The sequence below is a fragment of the Brachycentrus maculatus genome, unplaced genomic scaffold (genome assembly GCF_059751285.1).
Source record: "Brachycentrus maculatus isolate JH-2025_06_01 unplaced genomic scaffold, ASM5975128v1 h1tg000086l, whole genome shotgun sequence".
Lineage (NCBI taxonomy): Eukaryota > Metazoa > Arthropoda > Insecta > Trichoptera > Brachycentridae > Brachycentrus > Brachycentrus maculatus.
The window spans coordinates 963,649-987,500 of NW_028280840.1; the positions used below are offsets into that span (position 1 = coordinate 963,649).

General features: G+C 32.4%; 1 protein-coding gene across 1 annotated transcript in view; it reads left to right on the forward strand.

Moving 5' to 3' along the window:
- LOC148310859 (uncharacterized) overlaps positions 1-23,852 on the forward strand; it is a 339,367-nt gene that overhangs the window by 163,771 nt on the left and 151,744 nt on the right. The window contains exons 3-4 of the mRNA XM_088257619.1: positions 1,648-3,086; positions 5,887-6,104. Of these exons, the coding sequence (XP_088113745.1) occupies positions 1,792-3,086; positions 5,887-6,104 (1,513 nt within the window). The 5' untranslated portion in view covers positions 1,648-1,791. The remainder of the gene's footprint in view (positions 1-1,647; positions 3,087-5,886; positions 6,105-23,852) is intronic.

A 23,852-nucleotide genomic window follows, 5' to 3' on the forward strand; every position in this document is an offset into this window, starting at 1 on the left:
ATAAAAAACAAATAACCCTCAAACCTCTAATTAGAGGGTCGTGAAGATAAGAAAGATACACGCCATGAACACCTATAGTTTATTGAAAATTAATACTTTCCGAATTCATTTTACAATTAGCGGAAATTGAATCCACGACGCTGGTTTCTTAGCCGATTTCGATTTAAAATATAAAATTTGAAAAATATAAACATTCATAAAAAGATCACCTAAATGTTATTTATTATTTTTTTCTCTAATTAAAAATACTGTTTCTTAACAAGATATATTATATTAATAATTAAATACATTATAAAGTATCCTAAAATATTCTTTGATGGTGTCAGTCAAACGAGTTTCTTATTAACAAAATTAAAAGCTTGGGAGATTATTTCTAAGGATATTGAATCATTCACTTAAGATCTCTTTTGAATTATAAAGGGTAGATTGAAGTAAATTTAAACAAACAATTCGTTATCCTATTCAATTCTAAGGAATTTGTCCATTGTAGTAGTCAAATCAGATTACCAAATAAATCTCGTTTACGTTATAAATTCCCGCTGTTAAATAATCTCTTTGTTTCTTTACAGAAAATTGGAAACTTAATTAAAAGTAAATAGTGATTGCTTTCGAAGTGGTAATGGCGCAAGATAAAGCTCTAACAAAACAAAAAAGTCTCTGAATTAAACCTTGGCCATTCATCTACTACCTACGTAAAGTTCCGGGTAAAAGCATGCATTGTGGAAACGTGACTGTCTCCCGAGGGCACGTAAGCAATTTACTCTGCTGCGGGCACCTTTTATCCTATAATCATTCCCATTCTTTCGCTAAATTAAAACCTTGTTCTTTTTTACAACCAACAATTTATTGCAAAATATCGTACAAACCGATACGGATCTAGATGCAACTTATTAATACAGAATTGCGGGTATGAACTAGGAGGCTTGGCAGATTTATTCTGTTGGGTGGTGGCGGTATGGTGGGTTTAATTGAATCCGATAATAAATTGACGCCAAACCTTTTGCCTGCTCTAGCCGAGTCTGAGTACATTACGTTTATTGGGGCAATGCTACCGGAGGTGATAACCAACACATTTGGAATGTTGAAATGATTCGAAAAAATATTATACCGTTACATTTACTGTCAGCTTAACATTATTTCGTCCGTATTATGCATAATATATCAAAAGTGTCACCGTTGATTATTAAGGATTTTATTGATTTTTCAACATAATTTTTTTTATATACAAATATTTTTAGCTACTGGTTGGTAAATGACTAGTTTTAGTGAGTTTATTATACATTGAAACATTCACCACTCTACCCATAATTGACTACTATATCACTGCTCAAATTTTAGAATTTCAAGTGACAGAAATGTTTTAAATTTTAAATTAAAATTTCAATGCTGCCAGTGTATATTTATTATTATTCCAACTTATATTGTTCTTGAATTCTTTCAAAAAATGTAATTAAATCTGATAACTTTGCAGAAAATTATTTTGAACACAATATCTTCTTAATCTAAATTGAGTAATCATTATTACAATTTCTTTAAGTGGTTCATTACAAAAAAAATGCCTCTCTCAAAATATTTTTGATATTTGTGCATATTGTGATAATTTTGAGTGAAATGAAAGGTTTCAAAACAATTTCATTTTATTTACAGATACATCAAATGCGTGGCAAGGAAAAGCAACTAAATAGAATGTCCTGGCCCGGATGTACTGGGCGGCCCTGGAGCTCTCGCGCGCATGGGGCCTGCGTGGGCGCGGAGCTCTAGGGCTGCGGCCGCTCTCGCGCGTGCTCCGACATGCGCCCCCCTCGCCAGCCGCGCGCCACCAGGGACATTCAGCCACGACAAGTCAAGCCGAACGTACCTCTGGTAGACGACCATGTCCGCGACGGAGCTATCCGCGAAAAGAGCTGGAAATGCTCTGGTCGAATGGAAAACATCCATCGGGGGTCCAGTAGAACGAAACATCCACCAAAAGTGCGCGGACGATTATGCAGCATTGTCAAGATCTCGTCGAAATATTATTCCAAATTCCTTCGTAGCAAAATAATAGGTCTGAAACTTACATCGCGCGATTTTTTTAATATCGTATTCCCTCTTTTTGGCGAATGGAACCATTTAGTTACGTTCATCGATAGAAACATTACCGAAAATCTTTCGAGTTTTCAAAATGTGTGTATAAGAGAAACGTCATTAAATTCTCTAATTTACAATATTGAACGCAAGTATACAGGCTGGCGAACTGGTAGAAATTCAAAATATTATTGGAAAAAAGAAATCCGTTCCTCGAATGCTCCAAAAACCCTTTGTTTATTCCCTCCCCGTGAACACAATAACACGATCAGTGATAACATTTTACGTGATCGCCATAATTACGGAACGTTTTCAGGAACCCCTTACCGTAGTAAAGAAGACGGAAACTCTATTCTTTCTTATTCCTGTGATACGCAAAATCGGTACACGCATAAAAGGCGTATGAAAAATTCGGAGCACGACGTTAAAATAACCGATTTGAATAGTGAGTGCGGTTTTTCCAGAACTAAAAACGTGTTTCATTGTTCGTGTCTTAGAAATAACCTAAAAATACGAGATGACTTTTCAAACATATCGCAAAATTTACCGCGCAAGTTCTCAGATTTCGATTATACTTGTAATTTAAGGAAGGTATGTATCGAGCCGTGTAAAATATATAGGGTTAGGCAAATTAAATTGGAAGAAAATCCCATAAACGTACAAATATCGAATGAAAGGACGGAGGAGCTCGCGTCGGATGATGACGCAAACAACAGAGAAGGTGAGACAAGAATGGAAGAAGATGGTGACAGAGAAACGAAGAGATGTTACCAGGATGGAAGTAGGAAGGATAGGGGGTTCGGGAGATGTAACGTCCAGTGGGCGAGCTGGGGAGTCGTGCTGTTGGCGCTCGCGATGACGGTGTGCGCGGGCGGCACGTCGCTGCCCCTGCACAAGTACTCCACGCGCGTGGTGCGCACCAAGTACGGCCCGCTGAGGGGAATCATAGTGCACGCGCATCCCCCCGTCGAGGCCTTTCTGGGGGTGCCCTACGCGACGCCACCGCTTGGCAGTCTCAGGTTTGCAAAATTACATACTTAATAATTAGTGACAATAAATTAAGACTAAATTATTTATATTTCTTCTTCTGCTTGTTGTAGGCCTTGTGGCCTATTTTCAGGAGGGAATAGCCTTCTGCGATGTCGATGTCCAGCTGTCGATCTATCTCTTTGGTGGTCTGCCCGGGAGTCTGTACGGCCAACCTAAGGGTTGGCTGTACGGTACAATGTGGGGGAGTCTGGATGGTTCCATTCTCCTAACATGCGCATACCATTGTCTCCTTCGTTACCTTTCCCACCTTACGACATCTTCGATCTCGCATATTTCCTTTATTAATTATTTCTTGAGTATTTAAAATTAAACAATTGCATTACCAATAATTAAGCTTCATTTCACAAGACTAGTTTTGAAAACTATAGATGTATTCATCGACAGGTGATCACAAAAAGTAACGAGCGAAAAACTGTTCAGTTATCGGGAGAGATAGGTGGGGTAATAACTGGGGGGTGGTTTAAGGGGCTGGACTAGAGTTAATGGGAACATAGACAATAATATTGATGAATTTTCGAGCATCAAGTCATTCCACAAAGTTTATGTCTAATCAATAAATAATAAAATAATTTGTTCTCTTCTTATCCTTGTCCGCACCCAATAGTGCATAGGACACTCCATCTTATCGACGCAGTATTATCTTGATTTTTTCTCACACGAAGGCATAGTGATCGACCCTGCTCTGTAGATATCAGTTAAGGTGATATTTAATATTTTTATAATATTTTATTTTAGCCCTCCCTGGGAATATATCCCAGGGCTCTAGCATGGTAGCTAAACGCGCTTACTATTACACTATGAATTCGGAAAACAAATTATGTAAATCACTTTAACTCCTTTGCATCAATATAAATGAATTTCCATATATTTACATTATTTCGTTATGGAATATTTTGCATTGCGATTTGATAAAATTTTATTTGAAAATATTTCAATCCGAAACATTTCTTTAAAAAATACGAAAACATCAAAACCAGTTTACATCCTTGAAAGCCTACAAAAAATCCTCAGGTTAATTGTATTTCAAATATTATATGAAAATATGAAATTTTTTGACAGTCTTCATCTTTGACATCTTCTCTTCTAGGTATTTCAAATTTCAGAAATTATATAATTTAAAAAAATACACCTTTATCTCTACGATTTGAGATTTTCGCTCACTTTAAATGAATTCCATGTACTGGGAGAAATATTTACAAACTGTTATGATAAGCTCTCTTCCACATAAGTTCTTCATAATCTATGAAAATTGGAATAATACCCCTTTTCTATATAGACATCCTCCGTATTTCACGAAACCTACACAGATATGTTTTTATTAGCCATCTATTTTATATTCACAATAAAAATGTTTTTTTTTCAATCCCTCCATCCCTCAAATATTTTAACTTTCATATCTTCCTGGGCCATGAAAGGCTTTGTGGTATTTCCAATCGATAACACAATTCATCCCTTTAGAAGAAAAGGATATTATTTACGTATTTTGAATGATGAATAGCTGAGAAATATTGCGGTTGCTTTTGATTTTGTATCTAATGGCGTAATTACTACTCTTTAGTCTGTAGGAGGAAAATGTCTGTTTAGTTAAAAATTTCTTTAAAACTCATTCTTTGTCTTCTTATAAAACATGCATTTTAATTATGTCTTTCTTGAATAATTTCATTGAAACATATTTTTTTATTCATGCTAAATGCCTTCTTAGTAAATCAGTATTTCATTATAAATAACATAATATACCTTAGAGTGATAATACTCGATTTGACCAGGTACCTTTTTTTTCACAAAATTTGTCTAGTCAAATACATATTTGTTCATATATCTGGGTTTTTTCTACTTAGTCAGCACGCTTGGCTATCATATTGGAGGTCCCGGTTTCAACTCCCATGGGGGAGGAGGTCAAATAAATAAAATGTGTTTTTTTCGCTTCAATATTTATTAAATGTTACCTTGGACTGGAACCTGAAGCGGATGGCCGATCACCTTTCCTTTATGTGTTAATGATCAAGAACACATTGCATTTATATGATGTAGTACCCTATGAATTATCAGGTGTAGATGAGGGTTTGAAGAATGAATAAATATTTAGGGTTTAAAAAACTATTATGTACTCAGTATTCCATTTAAATAAATACATTTTAGAATTCGATACAAATGGGAATAATATCAGGTAGGCAGTGAGTTCTCAACCTTTCCTTAATGTGATAAAAACTTGCAACCGCGTGCACCGGTGATATGTATTTGTACACCACATGAACAAGATTGTTTAAAAACGGGAAAAATGTGAATATTCCTAAATGTTGCTTTTATTGACCAAAGTTGAAGTTGAAATGTAACAATTTTGTAATGTTAGTTTTGATAATTGTCTAAAAATGAGAAAAAATACATTGCAAGTAGCCGCAATAGCTAACGTAGTAGCACGACCGCCGCATAAGACGATCTGGCGCAATCTACTACTGGCGCAGTAAACACGTTACGACATGCGCGTATAATGACATGAGAAAAGTTCGTGTATTTTTATTTCCGTCGCTGCAAATGGATAATTTTATATTATAATACTTTCATATAATACATAATTACATTAAAGAAATACAAAAAATCTGACCCCGTATATACTAAATTTTATATCACATTTATAAATATTTGTAAATACATTTGTAAATATATTTCACCGGGAGGGAAGGTTAACAGAAAGTGGATGAGATTATTATTTTATAAATTTTTAATTTGGAAAATGTTTCCGCATTAGACATTTCATGTACATATTTTTAGGTATATGCCCCCTGTGACCCCGAGTCAGTGGCGGAACACCCGTCTCGCAGACCGCTTCGCCCCGGCGTGCCCCCAGCAGCCGCCCGCCATGCCCACCCCGCAGGAGGCGCTCCTGCAGCACCCCCGCGCGCGGGTGGCCCACCTCGAGAAGCTGCTTCCCCTTCTCAAGAACTTCTCCGAAGACTGCCTCTACCTCAACCTATATGTGCCGAAAATTGGTAAGTCACATTGATATTTTCAAATATTCTACCGGTATATGTATTTCATATTTATTGTAACTGCAGACAGTTGGTAGTATTCCATTTAAAATTTTGGGTTATACAGTAGAGTCTCGGTTATCCGACCTTCGGTTATCTGACCTTCTGAGTTATTCGACTTACCAGTATGACAATCATAGACGTTTTTTACTCATGCTTAAGTTTAGTTTCGTAGTTCACTGCATTGTACGTGAGTATGTATATACCTATTGTAAAACATGTTTTATTACTTTGCCGTAAGTGCATTTTGATGTTTTAGTTTGTTACATTCAGTTATGTTATATGTACATATTTGAAAAGTGTATAAAGTGTAATATCATTTTCCGTGCTTTCCAACCTTTTTGTTTATCCAACCTTGCGACGGCCGGTTAAGGTCGGATAATCGAGACAACTGTGTATCTAAAATTAAACAAGGTAATTGGATTGAATTCTACTTTTATTTACATTTATATGATAATATGTGACGCGTTTCGTCTTATTAAGACATTATCAAACACTCTATGTATTTGATAATGTCTTAATAAGACGAAGCGTGACATATTATCATATATATGTAAATAAAAGTAGAATTCAATCCAATTACCTCGTTTAAGTTTGGATGTATTACCTAAAAATTATATATTTCAGAAAATGGTTTGTATTTATGGTTCATTTGTTCGACGACATAACCCAAAATCGGCACTTTCTCCGAGGAGGTATTTAAAGTTAAAACCAAATCGACTTATAAAATACAAAGCAGTTACAATGAAACTATGAATTGATTTGAACGCAACGATATGTCACACATTCAGTAAAAAAACATATAATTTATATACTTATAATGGGTTTTTCCTAAAAACAGCTTGAAATATATTTTTTGGTTTTACTTTTTATGTTAACCCTGGAAATGTTTTCAGATGTCAACCCTTAGACCATTATTAATTTCATTCGTCCTTCATATGTCCGTGGGCCAAGAAACGATTCAACATTATTACTGTTTTATGACGACGATGTATTTTAAAAAGTTTGAGCAACTTTATTTTGCTGTCTTGACTTTATATACATGTAGTAATTGAGCCTTTGATGACTTGGGACGAATTTTTAAGGATAAAAAGTGTTGCACAGCGTCGGGAGTAATATTTTTAAAAGAATTATTTTCATTTATCTTGTTGCAAAATTTGAAGCTTAGGAAGAATAAAAGCGTGGAGAGAATATTTATATGAGCGAACAATGTATTCATATTTACAAAAAGAATCGCGTGTCGAGAAAGAAGATTTGTAGGGGATCCAGCAGTCTTTCATGGATGATATGTTAGGATTCTTAGTTGGGCGACATGTAATTTTACTCAACCAAAATAAAGTGGAAAATGAGAAGTAGAATATCCTGTACGATTCCCGAGAATTCCACGCAAGACACATCTTATCTACGTAACTAGCTGTAGATATATAAATATATGATTTAGGATTTATGTATTCTATTAATGAGCTTTTCTCTTAGTAAAAAATCGTAAGTAGACAAACGGTTCCTAAAGTACGTTGTATTTTTCGTAATTTAACATTGAATTTACAAGCTATAAATTTACTATGTCAAGACGTTAAAGCAATTTAAGTAATGTAACACTTTTTCTAAATATCCCGTCTATTTTTTCGAAATACTTTCACGAAAAAAATAAAAACTCCATGAAAACGAAATTAATGCCAGTAAAGAGGAAAAGTAACTGACGCATAATATTTTACGATACAATAGAAAATTTGTAGATGTTTTTATTGAAAGGTCGAAAAATACGAACGCATGTACTCTTAACAGGTCATAACGCAGAACGTTAAATGTGTAAACGGAATTCAGTGCTGGGAAGTATATCAATCATATACAAGCTTTTCCAACAATAATATCTATATTATGAAACTTTTACTGACTATCGAAGCAATCAGATTTATACTTTCACAAACAAAAACTTTTATTTTCAAATCTAAAGTTAGTATTTAGTTTGAAGAATATATTGTCACAAAGGTATATTTATATATAAAATTCTTATAATTCGGAACATAAGAAAGATAAATATTTTCTTTTCACACTAACAATTTCTTCAACATATTGTCATCAATCTAGCATTTCAGTAATGAAAGTTCCTTTGTGTCGGATATCATTTGAAAAATTGTCGTTGGTCGTCAAAAAGTTATTGCGTTCACCGGGTGTTAGCTCACCCCGAGGTTTGATATATAAATGTTTCCCCAACCCTGCTCTTCCTAACCCCAGATTCGTGACCTGTGAAGAGAAACGGCTTTCTTAATGAAGCGCCTTAAAGTAATACTGCATTTTACTCGTTTTTTCTGATTAAAAAATAGAGAAAATTGTGGGAGGCAAACAAGGTCTGAAGAGTGAATTAAATTTCCCGCTGATCTCGAATTTTTCAGGGGGATGATTTTGAGCGTAATGTTCTGGACAAACAGGGGGGGTTAATTTATGATTTCATTATGTACTGTGTATCTAATATTACATTATTTTTAAGTGTTTGCTTTTATATTCAAGATCTCGCGGTTAAAAGATTTTTTCAGTTTTATTTTTTGTTTATAACTCAATTTTTTAACGAACCATAATATTGTCACAAAGAGCAAGCAGTTTTAGAGTGATATTAACTTTTAATATAGTAATATACACGTTTTTTCATCACAAAAATTCAAATCTTGAAGCGTATTTTTAACGTTGAGCCGCCAATCAGATTAAGAAAGAATGCATATTGTACTAGAGGTAATTCCCTGTTTTCCTTTGGAAGTTGCTATGTTCGAGTTTACACGAATGCTGGAAATGTTATCGTTGAAGTGGAAAAGTTTCTGATTACTGCATACTATGTCGAATTTAAACTTTAGAGAATTACGATAATTGCTTATTTTACAAAGTAAAATAGCTTCTTATTACTTAATATAAATTGATTTATCCTTAAATTTATAAAAAAAAGTAAGAATTTTACTGTCGAGTAGAAAAAATACAGGTATAAATTGTCCATATATTTCGTATATTAAAAGCATTGATAACTTTGTGGTATGGTAATAAAACACTTTCCTTACCATCCATTGTTTACTTTGTGTAATACCACTTTTTTAAACACTTTTTTGTGACTACCGGTTTCGGAAAAGCATTCCATTATCAGGTCATTAAAATTAAAATAAAATTACAACAATAAAATTCGTAATTATACGTACATTTCGATACTATTTTGCTTCGATTTTATTTTAAACAATGCTTTGATTGTAATTTTTATTTAAGGCCAATTATTTTTCATTTAGCTTGGAATTCTGTGATTTTTTTATCCCTGGTAACGACCAATGGTTCATAAGAAATTATTAAATTGAAACTAAAAAAAAACATCAATATTCTAGATGGAAAACATATGTAAGTGAAGAAGCTAATAAGCTAAGACTGCTTGAATCCCAGAGTAACTAAAAGTAGAAAAAAGAAAATAACAGCAATAACTAAGGCATTCGGAGTTACAAGCTTATGTGAGCAAATGATTTCGAGTCCTTATGGAATTTATATACCTTAAGTACCAATTACCAACGTTTAATGGTCAAAAACCCTCTAGATCTAAAAACAGGTTCTAGATTACTTAGATGAAAAAAAATGTAAGTGAAATATTTATTAATTTGAGACGAATAGGTAAGACGAGAGAAATAAATATTATTTTGAAATCTGTATGAGTACGCGTACGTTAAAAATAAAAAAAACAGACAGACATTACGTGTGGGAAGGGACAGAGTGCAAAAACGGAAATCCAACGGAGCGGTTGATTTCCGCGGGGGCGTGAGTTGGGGATGGGCGGTGGTGGGGGCCTAGGGGTGGTAGGGGTGGAGACAGTCCGGGTGGGACGAGGTTGACTTCATACGATGAAAGACCGATTGTAATACCAATCGAGCAAATAATGGACTTGCACTATCATGAACTACAATCAATTTCTGAAAAGATCGAGAATTCATTAATATCATAAACTAATTGATTGGGTTGCATTATCTAAAAAAAAAAACAATAATATAATAAGGGTTTCTTTGTAAATTAGAATTTAACCTTTCAATAACATACTGATTTCGTAATACATAAATGAAAAACCGATAGTCCATCGTTAGATAGACGAACGACTATGAGATGTTGTTGCTTTCGGGATCAATTCTCGGCTATTGCAAAATAAACCAAAAATATATTTTATACTTTTTCCCAATCTTTCTCTTGAACAAAGGTTACGAATAGGGAATTTTGGGATAATTTATTTAATGAAACGGTCTTTTTATACCAATCAAGCGCTTAAATACAAATATTTATTCAAATAAAAATGTCAGAATCGATTTAATAAGAGAAATTACAAACCTCTTTTACAAATTCTAAAGAAAATCCGAAAAGCTCCAGTTTCAGTATTTCGTTACTATAACTAAGGCTTTTTGTGATTAAAAACACCACTGTAAGTAAGACCTCATTTATTCGTTTATCTCTCCATTTGAACATTATTTGAAGTCTTCTTAGATTCTGAGAAACCGAGTTTATTAACATTTAAGTACTTACTGCGGTGTCCTTTGATGTCGAAGTTTGTTATTTCAGGATCCATTTGCTGAAAATCGGCTTAAAATTAATAGCATTAAATTTGCCGATACAAGCTCTGACTAAAAGTTAAATCGGCAAGTCTCGAATATCGATGGCAAAAACTTTCCGCAGGGGACAGACTCGGAAAGTCAATACGTTTTGTTTCGCGTAATGATAACCAAATAGAATCCTATTCCATTACGGGGGAACAGGAACAGAACTAAAGTGCCGTCAGGTGTAAAGGTGAGGGAAAGGCAAATAAAGCTATATTTATAGTGATAGAGGTAAGCGATTCTCCGTACTGCTAGCGCTCCCATGTGACTCGCTATCGGCGCGGGCGGGCATAAGTGCGCTGTATCGTTTCTCTGTGAACCGAAAATCTGGTACCATTTCAGTACACTTCGTACCTACATATACCAGTGTACGTATCTGTGCGCTACTCTTATATCGGGGTGGAAAAAGGAAGCTTTAGACCGGAACTTGGCCGTAAATGCAACTGCATAATTTCATTCCAAATTTATTCACATAGCTATGTTAATTTACGTTCGTTCAATAGATTATTTTACATTTTGTTTCCAAAAAAGATGTACGTATAAATACAGGGTTGTGTACTAAAACCATCATAATATTAGAATTAAACATTAAAAATGCATTATTTTGTATTTTTAAGTAGGTAATGTTAATAGTTTAAGGTAATTTATGTAGCACGATTCTCTAAAAATACTATCTCAATGGTACTTGTGATGTGCATACGCTGCACAAACCAATTAACGAGGCTTATGACAGATAAAAAATATGTATGATTTTCATATTCTTTTTACCGTAAGCCTCTACGGCATGGTTAACATTCATCGTCTTAATTTGAAATTGATATCCCAAGACTCTGAATAGTTCCTCATAGTATTAGTGTCACAGTGGAACTATTCTCGCTAGGATATTATTCTTATGCTGCGTTTTCCTTTCCTTGTTATATGATACAACTACATAATACGTAAAGCATTATTTTCTTATTGTGTTTTGATCATTAAAAAAATCCATTCGTCGTAAAAAAATCGTTGTGTTATTTTATAGTTGTATAAAATTGCTTTTAAATATAAAAATATGGAAAAAAGGTGTTATGAACAATAAAATATAAGGGAAAAATCATAAGGTAAACTATGATAAAAATAACTCCAGCCAGGAAAATAATAAAAAATGTCAAAATCTTCTCCATGAACTCATTTATCACCTTATCTTCTGACATATCAAATTAAAAGACCTTTTCAAAGAGAGTCTCTCTTTTGTCACGACAATATTTACTGCGAAACTATCCGCAAGATTCATAACCTATCAGAGATACGGAAGAGATAATATTTCGGCCTTTAGCGACGTCACTGCTCGCAATCTTTATTCACCCCATTGTGATCATCCCTCCCGGTGACACTTTAAGATCCCAGCCTCTCTCCCCGAGCTCTCTTCTGCTTACCAGGAGCGGAGCAAGCGGAGGAGAGTAATTGAAGATGCCGCAGGACAGGCCAGAGAGCTGGTCCTCTCCTTTGTGCTTCTTGGCCTCACAAATTTTGCCTAGTCATTACAGCAGGGTCCTTTCGGTGGTCACGTGACCCAATTATTCCGCTCCCATTCACGGTAGAAGGTTGCACGGCCAATCTGTTTCTACCCTTCTCTTCTGCACCGTCTCCTTTGAGGAATGATTAATCTTTACCCCGCGATTAGCGACTAGCATACTTCTCATGACCTTGCTAACATTAACAGGTTAAGAACCCATTGACCCAAACATAACTACCTAATAATGGTAATATATTGCCTTATGATTACGTAAAGATATAGAGATAATTATAAAATATGTAATTTATTCATTCACGGATGTTTTCCTGACGATTTTATAAATAGGGATTTAAAAAAATATATTAAAAAGCAAAAAAACACATACATTAGTTCAATAAAATCTAACGTTTGTAGTTTGACGTTTTTGTTTTTTAATTTTATTTTAAAAACTTTCTCAACTCTGGAATAATTTTATAAATAATTATTCAGAAAATATGTATTAATGATTTTTTTTACAACAAAAACCTTTGAAAATCATGATTTTTAAATACTGTTAAAATAATCTATCTATATTCCTGATTTTATATAACTAGAATTTTTTTAAAATTTTAAATAAACTTTAGAAATACTATTGCGAACTTATATTATGCCGTTAAATAATATCCGAGAAATATGAACTTATGTTGAAATATGATTGCTTTCATATTCGAAGCGATAAACGCAAGTAGTGAAGTTGAGTGAACAAGAGAACACGCGAACAATGAGAATAACTTTAAGTTTCATGACAGTGTCAGAAAGTATTACAGTGAATAGGAAGACAAAACAGCGAACAAAAGTTAGGTGATTTCCGTGCAACTTACGAGACCTGAACACCACCTTAAGGGTAATTGACCGCGAAATGCTGTTGGGGAAATTGCCTTAAAATTGTACTGTTACAATCCCGTTTCAATAACATATAATATATTATTTTTTGACATCTCATCAAAGATGAAGAAGAATATGGAAGTCTGGGCATTTACGGGGCTTACGACCGTCATAGGCTGGTTTGAGTGATCACTTTACACACGTGTAACATTCACCAATTCTACCCATTATTGACAACCACACTACTCAAATTCTTGGAAGTTCTATATATATGAACCAATTTAGAAACCTTGTTCATGAATCACTAGAACTTCACTAGAGACATCTATTGGTGAGATGTAAAGAAGCTTTTTATTAAGCAGAAACTCTTATATTAGTATGTGAGATCCGAATCCCGGATTATAATCACACACATGAGAAACGCCAGAAAATACCATTTTCATTTTTATTATTAAGCTTATAATTTGACCAGATAATTTATTTACAACATTTTGAGTGTGTCCAAATACTTGTTCACAAAATCTGGATTATCTCCAATTACAGGAGTTATTTTCATATTATTTTTTGACATCTCATCAAAGATGAAGAAGAATATGGAAGTCTGGGCATTTACGGGGCTTACGACCGTCATAGGCTGGTTTGAGTGATCACTTTACACACGTGTAACATTCACCAATTCTACCCATTATTGACAACCACACTACTCAAATTCTTGGAAGTTCTATATATATGAACCAATTTAGAAACCTTGTTCATGAATTTGAAAGAATTTGAGTAGTGTGGTTGTCAATAATGGGTAGAATTGGTGAATGTTACACGTGTGTAAAGTGATCACTCAAACCAGCCTATGACGGTCGTAAGCCCCGTAAATGCCCAGACTTCCATATTCTTCTTCATCTTTGATGAGATGTCAAAAAATAATATGAAAATAACTCCTGTAATTGGAGATAATCCAGATTTTGTGAACAAGTATTTGGACACACTCAAAATGTTGTAAATAAATTATCTGGTCAAATTAAAAGCTTAATAATAAAAATGAAAATGGTATTTTCTGGCGTTTCTCATGTGTGTGATTATAATCCGGGATTCGGATCTCACATACTAATATAAGAGTTTCTGCTTAATAAAAAGCTTCTTTACATCTCACCAATAGATGTCTCTAGTGAAGTTCTAGTGATTCATGAACAAGGTTTCTAAATTGGTTCATATATATAGAACTTCCAAGAATTTGAGTAGTGTGGTTGTCAATAATGGGTAGAATTGGTGAATGTTACACGTGTGTAAAGTGATCACTCAAACCAGCCTATGACGGTCGTAAGCCCCGTAAATGCCCAGACTTCCATATTCTTCTTCATCTTTGATGAGATGTCAAAAAATAATATGAAAATAACTCCTGTAATTGGAGATAATCCAGATTTTGTGAACAAGTATTTGGACACACTCAAAATGTTGTAAACATATAATATAATAGTGTTCATTTATCTTTTCGTTTAGAGTCAACACTTTGGCTTTAAAAAAGTATTTTTGTTGTTGTTTTAAAAATGACTACGCATAAACCAATGCTGGACTACAAGTTTAATTGTTACGAGTACTCCGGTATTGGGTTACAATAGAGGAGAAAATAATATGGTCATATTTATTTACAAAGTGTATACAGGTATATTCCCGCTTCTTTTTTATATGTGACAGGCAGCTAGATCACGTAAAACTCGCCATTAATTGAACATTTGAATAAAATTACAAATAGTATTTGTAATATCTGTAGGTACGAGATTTTTTGGACGTTTTCAACAATTTATTTGACAGATTTTACAGTTTATTTAAATAGTGCTTTTTCTCAATACCAGATTTTTTTTTGTATGCTATCAAAAATAATTTAATAAAGAGGTAAATGGTAGAGTGAGTAAATAGAGGCTTGCAAATGATTGATTTTTTAAGTTTTTTTTTCATTTTTGTTAAAGTTTAAAATTTTTACTTTTATGTTTTTCAATAAATTAAAATATTTTTTTACAACTAACTTGTAATTCAGTATTACCTATGGCTTTGATCAATCACGGTTTTGTAAGTTATCAAGCTTAGAATTAAGTTATTTTTTAATATCTCAACAAAAATGAAGAAGAGTATGGAAATCTGGACATTTACGGGGGTTACAACCGACATATGGACTGGTTTAAGTGATCACATCGGAAAAAATCCAGATTTGGGAACGAGTATTTTAACACATTCAAAATGTTGAATCGAGTTGTTCAAAGCGTCGAAGTACAGTAGGAAAGTTGGAAAAAGTCTGAAGTACATATAAGTTTTCGTACTGAAGACGTATTAAGTAATCGGGAATGGTAAATATGTATTATAATATAATATTGAACACATTTTTGTAGAATGATTATTGTTTTTGACGTCATTACAAAATTAATGATGGCCTTATGAAAATAATTATATTTAATAACGACAAAAACGTTAATATTTTATATTAACACTTGTTTATTAAAAAAACTTTTTATAATACTTTTTAAATTATCTACATTGAAAAGATAAATGAATAACTTGTTTCGTTTATTTGTATCGGCAATTTTATAATTTTCATTTTGTTTATTATATAATGATTAAAGAAAACACTTCGGTTTTTACCACTTGAGTTTTATTTATTATAGACTACATGTTTCAGAAGTTAAACTTCCATCATTCAGGTATGTATAGGGTCCGCCATCTAAAGTTTTTTTTTTCAACTAGTGTTTATTTCGTGAATGGTAACACTTAGCTCATGTCTGATTTGACAGATAATTAGTTTTATCCTTCCGCTGAGCGAATATGGTTGTGTATACGCTTGAACAACGCTGGAAAATATTGCGACATTACTTTGAAAATCATGGTAATGTTGCAGAATGTGTGCGAAAATTGCGTACGGTTTTTGGAAGAAGAGAAGCACCGTCAGCTCCGTATGTTCGTTATCTTGTGAAAAAAGTGAAAGAAACTGGCATCCTCATCGATAAACCAAAGCGTGAAAAGCCAAAAACAGTGCGTACACCCGAGAATATCGATGTTGTGGCAGAAAGTGTGCGTGAAGCGCCATCAACATCAATTCACCGTCGTTCTCAACAATTGAACATTTCGGAGACATCATTGAGACGAATTTTGCATAAAGACCTTGGTATGACGCCATACAAAGTCCAATTGGTTCAGGAGTTGAAGCCAACTGACCATCCAATGCGTTTTCGCTTCGCTGAGTGGGCCTGCGATCGACTTACAGAAGATGCCGATTTTGCCAAAAAAATCATCTTTTCGGATGAAGCTCATTTTGATCTTGGCGGGTATGTAAACAAGCAAAATTGTCGTATTTGGGGCACAAAAAACCCGCACGCATACATTGAAAAGGCGGTACACCCAAAACGAGTCACTGTTTGGTGCGGATTTTGGTCCAGAGGCATAATTGGGCCATTTTTCTTTGAAAATGAGCAAGGAGTGGCCGTTACAGTCAATGGCGATCGTTATCGGGCCATGTTGAACGGATTTTTGTTCACAAAAATTGAAGAGGAGGATATTGGCAACATTTGGTTTCAACAGGACGGCGCTACGTGCCACACAGCCGAAGCTAGTTAGTTTTTTTTATAGCATTTTCAAAAAAAAAAAGTTATTTGGCGGACCCTTTATAATAACTAAAATATAATATATTTTATATTTTAGTTATTTTACAGACCTGAATGATGGAAGTTTAACTTCTGAAACATGTAGTCTATAATAAAACTCAAGTGGTAAAAAACGAAGTGTTTTCTTTAATCATTGTAACATGTCTTACCACAAAGTTAATGCCGAAACAATAAATAAAATAGTTTATTATATGTTTTGAATAAAATATTACAAGAAATATTTGTATGAATATACACACATATTTAAATACAAAACGACAAAGTTTTGTATTTAAATATTTAGTATGTACAATATTAGCAATTCGTGGGAAAGTAGGAATCAAGTTGTGATAGAATAAGGGTTAAACTTATATCTCGAACCACTGTTCCGTAATATGATTTCAACAAAAATGTTACCAGTTATTTTATTTGATCAAAGTATCTTTCTTAAATACAAACATTGGCCCTTATCACAGCTTTCTAAATATCCGTCAATGAATTAGCTAAGTTATCAAGCGGTTCATTGCTTTAAATGTGGTATGAGTCAACTTCACCAAACTCGCGTTAGTGACAATATTATTGCGCTGTAACTTTTTTGGGGTTAATATGGTCGAGGGGTAGGTATCCTAATTATGGTTTTGCGGTCTCGCAGGTTACCCTTTATTATGCATCCCCCTTTCATTCTTTCAACTTAAAACATATAAATAAAAAAGACACACGAAATGTCGCATATTAAAACAAGGTGTGAAACAATTTGTAAAAGTTAGAATTTTAATTGAAAGTAATGTAAATATTTTATTTCTTGAGTGTGCATATTATTAAATAACGGTGTAATATGTGAATAAAGATAACAAATATAGTAAAAAATAATCTTAATTTTAAAAATTAGCATGAAACAAGTTAATAAATCGTCAAAAAAGTAATACTATTAAAGTTTATTTTTATTTTTATAAAGATTTTTAGTATTGATATCCAACATAGATGAAAAGGAATATGGAAGTCTGGGCATTAATAAGGCTTACGGTCTATCTTTAGCTGGTTTAAGTAATGACTTTATACACAACGGAAAATTCATCATTCTGACCATGATTGACAACCACATTACTCATATTTAGGAAGTTATATTTATGCTTCAATGATCTACTGCGACATCTATGGTTGAAATTAGTATTTTTTGGCAGAAAGCTTCATGAAATATATGTGAGATTCTTTCAACAATTGTTTTACGTACTAGGAATTGCCTGAAAATATGTTTCTCAATATTTATTAATGTTATTATGTTACCAGTTTTTTATTCGCTAAATTATGACTGTGTTTATTTTTTGGATACAAAATTTTGGATTTGCTCCGCTTAGGAGTTATTTATATATTTTTTGGTTGATAATATTGATTACTCAATATACGTAGATAATGAACTAAGAGGAAGTCAAAAGGTATGAGAGATAAAAATCTTGAAATAATAAATTACTCCTGTTTAGAGCAAATCCAGAATTTATGAACGAAAAATTGGGCACAAATAAAAAATTATCATTTTGTATTATTCCCAAATCTTTACACCCGACTTATAAAATTAAGCACATCTTCAATAATTTTTATAAGCTTTTATAGGTTAACTTTATAAAATTAACGTTATTTTGTTGGCATAATAAATGAATTCCATTAATAACATCCCTCTTAACATAGATACTGTATTTCTATTACGCTTTGATAAGAGAATAATAAAATAAGGGTTTCTATGTCTTCAAATTTATTACACGGTAATTCTGAGGAAATAATAAGAAATCATTCCGAATTCTATAATACTTAATAATATCAAAATATTATTGTGTGCCGAGAGGGAGAAATCGGTTTAGGGAAATAGGTATCTGGGTATCCTCGCTGAGAACCGATTGTCAAGGGCAATTAATTTTGATAAGCATTTAAACTATCCGAGGCAGAAGGACCTAGTCATAAATTATCCGCTCCTGATTTAACCTTTAATAAACGTGAAATTGTATTTGGTCCAAGCTGAAAGTCTAATGTAAAAACGATCAAAATACCCCTTAGAGGTAATTTATCATCGGAATACTCTATCATTGCTGAAATATGAAGTCTAATGGTCACATTAAAAATAGATTTATTTACCATTCTATTTTTATCAATATTTTCATAAAAATTATTATTATTTTACAATCATTTTGATACATAATGAAAAAAATATTATTTATGTATTTCTTTTTTTAAATTTCTTTACAATATGGTACAGCAAAATATATTAATCTACCAAAAATAGATGAGTTATACTGGCTAAGGTTTGTTGTATCTTATAAAAGATATTTGGGATTTGTCGGTAGATAGCGCTTGTATAAATATATGAAAAATATACGAGAAAATAAAAACATACAATGTATCAGAAATTAAAGAATAAATAATTATAAAACTATAATTTGAGAGTATTATAAGGAAGTATAGAGAGTAGATCAATTAAAAATTGAGGAAATGCATCTAAAAAAAGAGATAATTTGACGTTTCACAAGTTTTTTTATGGTAATGATATGTACTTTGGCGAGCCTATTGCTAAGAAGCATTGTCTTCCAACCTACTACATATACATATATGTACAATAATATGACACTGGTCAATGTTTAAAACTTTTATTAAATAAGAGGACAATTAATGTTTGTTCATAAATTTAAGCGAAAGAAATATTGTATTATAATTGATTACAGTATGAATGAACATTTTTTTTCAATATGATTTATTAACAAAACTGTAAATTGATGAAAACAAGAAGAGCGAAGGAAGAAAGATTATTTGATGGACAGTTAGAGGTCCAGCGAAAGATAGTAATATATCAGGATTTTCTTGGAATTCATCAGAGATAGTACATTTTTCACATAAAGAGGTAATAATTTATTCCATAGTCTGGCCGCTTACACAAAAAATCCAATCAAATTAATTTTATACACAAACCTTTACATAATATTTTTAACCTAAAATAATAATTTTATTTGAGGTTGGAATAAAATATTTTTAAACTCAATAACAAATTTTAATGAATTATTTCAGACAATTGTTAATAATATTTTATCTGACATGATAAGTATTGTTGTTCAATTCTCACGTACTTCTTTAAAAATTAAATTATATGTGTTTATTGAATTGGCTCTTATTTTGTAGAATTTGAAGATCTTTTATTATGAGTAATAAAAATAAAGATACGATTTTTAACTGATAACTGAGTTGATAACTGAAACACGATAGTAAAAAAACCTTACGAAGGACATTGTCAATCTATAATAAATAGGCATAAGAAGCATATTTAAATTCATGAGGAAAACAAAGGGTAAGAGGCATATTTAAAAGAAACAAATGAGAAAATATAAAATTGATTACGTGAAGGAATGTGATTGGTACTGTGATCATGTGCCATTTCGGATAGTAGTATTTTTGAATTTCCTTGGAAATTGAACCCTACGACAAAGAAGCCTAAATTGCTTTACAATGGAGACGGACAAGGTCTCGTAAAAATACAAATATCTGTAAAACACGTTAAATATATAAAAATTAAAAACGTTGATATTTCACGACCAGTAGTGAGTGTTAACCTCTGTCATAAACACATTTCCCTGTATAAACCCGCAAACGTTCAAACTGTCAAAAATGTAAACACGCTGAAAAGTAATTTTTAACAACAACAAAAAATTCGAAGAGCAATTAAAACAGAAAATTGACAAAAACATTTTTCATAGGAAATAATTACAAATCCCTTTAATGCTTATCTGCATTCAATAGTGCATAGAGCACCGCATCAAATCAAAATGGAGTTAACTTGATCGTTAAATTTTGCGATTAATCTCGCTCTACTGCTTTCTACATCTTTTTAACAGGAAAAGGAATACGATTTTTGATGGGATAATACTAACGTATGTGAAAGAGGGTAGTGTAAAGAGCATTTCCGCCATATATGAGAGGGAATGAAGTAAGATTGGTAGCAATAAACTTTCAGGATATATTAATAAACTTTCAGGATTCCACTATTATTTTTCTCATTATATTGCTCCAAGCTAAAGTTTGGTAATCATTATGACAATTTTTACTTTACCTGCAGACGCTCAAAACAGTGATCAAGTCCTTTAGTGTTCTAAGATCAACCAAATACACCTCTTTTTCTACGCTGCGTTTACCTTTAGCTTTACCTTGTAATGTAATAGGAATTATTTCGTACTTCTCTCTCCTCAAAAAACAGCCAGAATACTAGATTTGTTTTTCTTCAAAGTATATATTATATAACTCTTTCTTTTGTCGCGCGTCTTGAAACATCTACATTTCAAATTCTCTCAACTTATAATAATTTGAAAATTGTTCAATAGAGCCATAATACGAATGCTTAAATTAGTTTTTGGAAACTTTTACTACAATTTACACATTTGTGTTTAAAAAATATAATAATGTTATCTAGCGTTTATAAGTAAATCATTCAACCAATGACTTTAAAACTTAATGTTTAATATTTATTTGAGTAATGAAGTATGATCTAGAAAAAAATATGAATAATATAACATTTATAACTTTGTTCAGATAAATCAAGTGAGTCAGAATAATCGACGGATATGTATAATAAGATGAGTGAATGTAGAGGATGCAAAGACAGAGCGGTATGGCATTCTATTCTTTCTGCTTACTCCTACAAAGAAGCGGCGTGATGATTAGTTATAGATAAATTAAGTCATTAAGGCTCGTCAGTTTTCTTTTTCTAATTTGTGATAGTATTTTATTTCTTTTAACGGCATTAACTTTGTGGAATGACATGTTGATTATTTAAAAAAATAGCACTTGTGTAATATTGCTTATTATAATACCAACCTCTATTTATACCTGAATATTTTTTTTGCTCGATGAAAATAACTGCAGTTTTCGAAACTAGTCGTGCGTAGTGAAATAAAACTCAATTAGTGGTGTTATACATGTTTTTATTTTTTAAATACTCATCAGTCAAGTTAACCATTTAACTTACATAGGTATGACGTTTTTCTTAGTTGAGCTCGGTGATAGGGTGCAACATTTCCAACGCAGGGTGAGCACTTAGAGTCCATTTTCTACTATCTTGTATTTCCCTTTGAATGATGCTACTGTTCAAGGGACCGTGGCACATTCAAAAGAGGTCACAGACTACGCTTGTGTCAAAATGAATGAAGACGCTCGGATACTGGCAAACCTAATTATAGGGAAGACTATGTAACAAATAGTGTGCTGTCTGTCGTTTCTCTTCCTGGATGTTCTTAGGAAAGGTAAAGTAATTAATGATTCAGGACGCTTCTGAGATATGAAAGATTTTCTCAGACTAATAATTTGCTCGTTAGGACAATAATTATTATTTTGAATCAAAAACTAATTAAGAAATGTTCAATAGACATTGGAAATATAATATCTGTATCTGAAATCATAATTGATTTCGATTTGTCATTTATTTATAATTGAAAGGAAGTTTCTCTTCTAAATTAAGGAATTTTCAGTTTTCATTAAAGTAAATTAAGTAAATACGTACAAGTAATTCGTTTTTTTTAAATAATGAATATCGGTATAAACACTTATACCGATATTCTTATATTTTAAACTTATTATTAAGAAACAAAATATAATGAATACGCCGTTTTACCGCAAAGCTAGGCAGAGAGAAAAGAATGCAACATCACTCTGTTATTGCAATCAACTTCATCTCTTCCACATTCATACTCGTACATTTTCACATTCATACATTATTCTGACTCTTGACCTGGCTACTTTAAGAATAAGAAATACTTGATCATGCCAAGTTTTTCTCGTTTTTCTTCTGCTTCAATTTCCAAATTTATTCCCCCCATAAATTTGTTTAACTGTTCTTTCCTCACCACGTGTCTAAACCATTTCGACACGCCTTTCTTAATTTTATTGATATCGCTATTCTTAGCCTCGCATTTTAAATTTATTTCATTTTTCGAATATTTATCATCCTTATGATGTTCATTTGGTTAAGAACATATCTGATCAATTTTATTATATGTTTGATTTAAACAAATGAATGCTGTTTAAAATACCAGCATTAAAATATTCCAGTTAATTTATCTCCAAAACCTGGAAGGCTGTTGATTTAATTAATATAACGTAATTAAATTCTAAATAATTGAACAACTACCCATTCCATCCGCAGGAGGCCTGTCTGCCATGTTGATATTAATTTCGACTGCGCCCACACATTTACAGGAGCTCTTCAGTGTATTGGCACTAGCTTTAATTGTTTAATACGTGACAGAATGAACAGAACAGCCATTCATGAACACCCGTCAACGTTCCCAAACAATAAGCCTGACTAATTGTTAAGGCTACTTGCAAATTAGCCAATAAAACGAATACCAGAATAATTGGCCTCACACGAACTAATTTATTGTTATATTATAAAGCGTTTTGTTCTGTTAAACGTTTCAAAAGGAACGTAAAACAGTTTTTAAATCACTGGTACCATTCTGTATAATGGTTATTTTGCATACAACATTTGTAGATTTTTATCATCTCGCTAAAATTTTCCAAAACATTGGTTGAAACGTTGTTTTCATTACTATTTCATTCAGAGCGCTTAATGTTTTTCATTGGTACATACTTATATTTAAAAGTAAAGTACCATAAATCTGTTTATAAGAACCATTTAAACTTTAAGTACTTTTGGCTAGACTTTTAGTAGCTTTTTACGGTATTTCACTTAGTTTAAAATGGATGGTGACCAACGCTTATCTTCTATTGCAATTTGAGAACATTTAATGTTTTCTTTTTTTCTCAATTTTATATTGATCCAAAAACTAAAAATGTAAGCTGTTATAGAGCGAACATTAAATAATCTTAAGGAATGGAGTTACGGAGTTTAACTTCCCAGGTAATGAGATATACCATAGTTAAGAATCAACTTTGTGAAAGTTTCTGTATTCATCTTTTTCGAAAACTTATGTTAATATTATCGGGTTGTACATAAATATGTGATGGTGAAAAACATTTAATTTTCATTTTAAAAAACAAGTTTATATAGTTTGTACGTTTTCCCACTTCCAAAGTGAGGTATAGGTAGCTGATTCAACTACTATCATTGAAGTTTCAGGAATTGATTGAATTATTTGTTGAATGT